At 44.6% G+C, this 3,947-nt stretch overlaps 1 protein-coding gene across 1 annotated transcript in view; it reads right to left on the bottom strand.

Moving 5' to 3' along the window:
- Window positions 1-239: 239 nt before the first annotated feature.
- Hrg (histidine rich glycoprotein) overlaps window positions 240-3,947 on the bottom strand; it is a 10,166-nt gene continuing 6,458 nt past the window's right edge. The window contains exons 5-8 of the mRNA XM_013351044.1: window positions 3,908-3,932; window positions 3,776-3,851; window positions 2,682-2,783; window positions 240-962 (exon numbers count right to left, since the gene is read on the bottom strand). Of these exons, the coding sequence (XP_013206498.1) occupies window positions 303-962; window positions 2,682-2,783; window positions 3,776-3,851; window positions 3,908-3,932 (863 nt within the window). The 3' untranslated portion in view covers window positions 240-302. The remainder of the gene's footprint in view (window positions 963-2,681; window positions 2,784-3,775; window positions 3,852-3,907; window positions 3,933-3,947) is intronic.

Genomic DNA, 3,947 nt, shown 5'->3' with positions numbered 1-3,947 from the left:
GCTTCCCCACCACGATGGAGTCTCATCTCCCTGGAACCACGAGACAAAACAAATGCTTCCGTAAGATCCCTTGGTCATGGTATTGTATCGCTGTAACCGCAGTGTAGCTAACACACCAGTTGGCTCATAGCACTGATGTCCTTTGTCTCATTCCATCTGTCTGTCTGTCTTCTGCCGGCTTCTTTCCTACACTTTGCTAAGTAGGAAAATAAAGTTAGAATAACCACACTTTTCATTTCTTACCGTTCACATTTTTATTTATTCAGAACTTGTCTCTTTCCCCCACACCAAGATATCAGGTTTTATTTTGGAGGCATATTTGCAAAAAACTTAGAAATTTGTGGAAATTCACTCTTGAATTTCCCTGGACATAACTCTGAGGCTACCTCGGGGAAGGGTTGGATCTCTGGTTGTAGGGGGTTCTTGCAATTCGACCTTGAGTTGCTGGGGAAATTGGCTTCAGGCATAGCCAGAACTTCACCTGCATTTAGTGGAGGGAGTCGGTAGATACTTCCGACTTGTGGATGGTGGAAAGGAGGGAACCCTTTACCCCTTTTCCCGAAGTGGCCATGTGGTGGACCATGGCCCCGATGGTGTGGTGGACCATGGCCCCGATGGTGTGGTGGACCATGGCCCCGATGGTGTGGTGGACCATGGCCCCGATGGTGTGGTGGACCATGGCCCCCATGATGCGGTGGCCCGTTGTGTTCTTGATCATTGGAGGGTGGATCACAGGGTCCATAGTCATGGAAATCGTGTCCGGGAGGAGGGGGTCCATGTGGAGGGGGTCCATGTGGAGGGTGTCCATGTGGAGGGGGTCCATGAGGAGGGGGTCCATGTGGAGGGTGTCCGTGAGGAGGAGGTCCATGATGCTCATGACCATGAGGACCACGTGGGTGTTTGCCAAAAGGAGAATGCTCACGGCCCCAGTGGGGTTTTATGTCACTCGTGTTTCTAGCCTGCTAAAAGACACAGCAAAGTGAATATAATTATGTAAGAAGTTAGACGTTAGGCTTGACTTAGACCAGAGGCTCTCAAAGTTTTCACAAATCAGTGGAAGAAGTAGGATACCAAAAGAAACTCTTCGAACTTTTAAGAATTTAATATTTTACATGTGTGGGGTTTTGCCTGCGTCTATGTTTGTGTGCTCTGTGCGTGTGTGCAGTGCCAGTGGTGGCCAGAAGAGGGCATCAGATCCCCTGGAACTGGAGGTACAAACAGCTGTGAGCTACTGTGGGAAGGGCTAGGAATTGAACCCTGATCCTCTGTAAGAGCAGCTACTACTCTTAACTGTCAAGCCAGTTTTACCAGCCCAGTTCTTAAATATTTTTCTAGCCAGATTACATTTAAAATACAAAGAAAAACTGTCACTGAATAGCATGATTATTTCCCAAGAGGAATACTATTTTGACAAGTTGGAAAGATAATCTCAAAAGTAACGGTGGTCCTTTGGATGCTGTTTCATTTGAAAAAAAAAACAAAACTATATTATTCTTGCCAGGCAATGGCGGTGCATGCCTTTGATCCCAGCACTAAGAAGGCAGAGACAGGCAGATCTTAGCGATTTTGAGACCAGCCTGGTCTACAGAGCAAGTTATAGGACAACCAGGGCTAAATACAGAAAATCCCTGTCTTGTTTTTCTCATTTCAATGAAAAGTGATGAAACTCTATCAAGGAATGGTACCTGTCTATTAAACTAGCATCTTATGATGGATATGACATTCCCAGCTCAGTCCCAAGACATTCTTCTGGAGGACAGACAGGCACACCTTTTGTTGTTGTTGTTTTGTTTTGTTTTTCAAGACAATGTTTCTCTGTGTAACCTTGGCTCACTCTGTAGACCAAGCTGACCTTGAACTCACAGAGATCTGCTCACCTCTGCCTCCCAAGTGCTGGAATTACAGGTGTGTGCCATATTGTCCACCTTTTTTTTTTGTTTGCTTGCTTGTTTGTTTTTGTTTTTCAAAGACACTCTTCCAGAATATAGCCACTCTTTCAGAGGACAGACAATTAGTCTCCAAACCCTGAACTTGAGTTCTTTAAAAAAAATAAATAAATAAACAAAAAAACCCCAGAGTCTTTCTCTGTAACTCAGGCTGGCATTGAACTTGGCCATTCTTCTATCTCAGCTTCCCACATGTTGGAATCACAGTTTTACACCAACACACTTTAACTTAGAAATAAATCTATGGTTGGGCATGGTAGTGTTACATACGGCTGGGTGTGACAGTGCACACCTCTAATCCTAGCATTTGGGAGTCAGAGGTAGGCAGATCTCTAGGAATTTGAGGTCAGCTTGGTTTCCATACTGAGTTCCAGACCAATCAATGCTACGAAGTGTGGACTTGTCTCAAGAGAAGAAAAACAAACAAACAAAAAGACAAAACCAAATAAATGAAATAAAATAAAAACAAATAAAACCTATAGAGCCATGTCCTTGATGACACAAACCTACTCTGTCTCTATCTCTCTTTCTCTTTCTCTGTCTCTGTCTTTGTCTCTTTCTCTGTCTCTCTCTCTCTCTCTCTCTCTCTCTCTCTCTCTCTCTCACACACACACACACACACACACACACACACATACACACGTCATAACAGCCAAATGAGTCAAATGTACAATGTATCTGAAATGATCACTTAGCTTGGTCCTGCTCATGACAAAGGATGCTCAGCCAGCCTACCTCAAAGTCGAAGACTTCACAGTTTATGTCAATGTTTTCTGGGGTTTCCAGGTTGGTGGCATCTATGTTGTAGGACAAAACTGCTCTGCAGAATCCAAAGACCTGTGAAAAAAGATGCCTGTTAGTGTATGTCAGTGCGTGTACAGTGAATGTGCACATATGTATGTGTGTGTGTGTGTCTGAGTACAGGGGAGTGAAGATCGAGGAAAGGGACCAGGTCTGTGTCTTCCTTTTGGACAAGCCCTGGAGTTGAGGTCGGAACAGAGTTCCTATTTCCTGACACTTCCTGGCTAAGAGTGTACAGGCAAATGGTTTAGATTCCAGGCCTTTCTGGGTGGGTGGTGGAGCACCCCTTCAATCCCAGCACTTCACTCTCTCTGAGTTCGAGGCCACACTGGACCAGAATGTAAATTCCAGGACAGCCAGGGATACACAAAGAAACCTGTCTAGAAAACAAACAAACAAACCACCAAAACAAAAAGAGATTTCAGGCCTCTTTATTCTGGGGTAGCGGAGCCAGACACTTTCATGGCTTCAGCGGAATTGTGGGGAAGCTCAGTAGACAGTAGGTGGAGAAGTGCTGTAAATGTGTTAGTCACTTTCTCATCACTGTGACCAAATACCTGCTAAGCAATGCCTAAGGGGCAGAGATACCCAGTATTTCTGGTAAGATCTTCCAGCAGATAGTGGGTCAGTTTGATCAGGGATGAGGTCCTGCTGGACAGACCTGGATTCTAACCCAAGCTCGGCTGTGACTCGGGGCAGGAACCAGGGTCACTTCTTCTCTTGTCATTTGCCATCATGGGGTTTGATTCATGGTTGTTGATGGCCCTAGTATCTACTGGTTATTAGTTCACTAAACCTTGGGTCTTGATGAATTGAAAACTCAATTTCAGGTGTATGTATATAACATCATGTATATAGTAAAACTATTTTCCCATCTGCAAACCAGAGAAAGCATGAGCGCTTACCTTCTGCAGTGGTGGTGTGAGTGTTGGTAAGGGAACTCATCTGTGGAACATTTGACAGGAAAGCCCCTTCGAGTACTGTGCACTGTCTAAATGACATGTTTCACAGGTGTGTGTCATACTTACTGGCGGCCTTCTGTGGAAATGCTGTGTAGAACAGTTCTGCATAGAGAAGTCCACATAGTAATTGGTCTTTCCCCTCCTCGAATCAGCAGAGTTTCAGGAGCAGAAAACAATAAGAGGAAAAGCAATAGATACCTATTATACAATATCTCGCAAAGCACTATGGGAATTAAAA

The sequence above is a fragment of the Microtus ochrogaster genome, chromosome 2, assembly GCF_000317375.1.
Source record: "Microtus ochrogaster isolate Prairie Vole_2 chromosome 2, MicOch1.0, whole genome shotgun sequence".
NCBI classification, from domain to species: Eukaryota; Metazoa; Chordata; class Mammalia; order Rodentia; family Cricetidae; genus Microtus; species Microtus ochrogaster.
The sequence above is the reverse complement of the archived record's forward strand: the minus strand, read 5'-3'. Positions and strand labels throughout refer to the sequence as shown.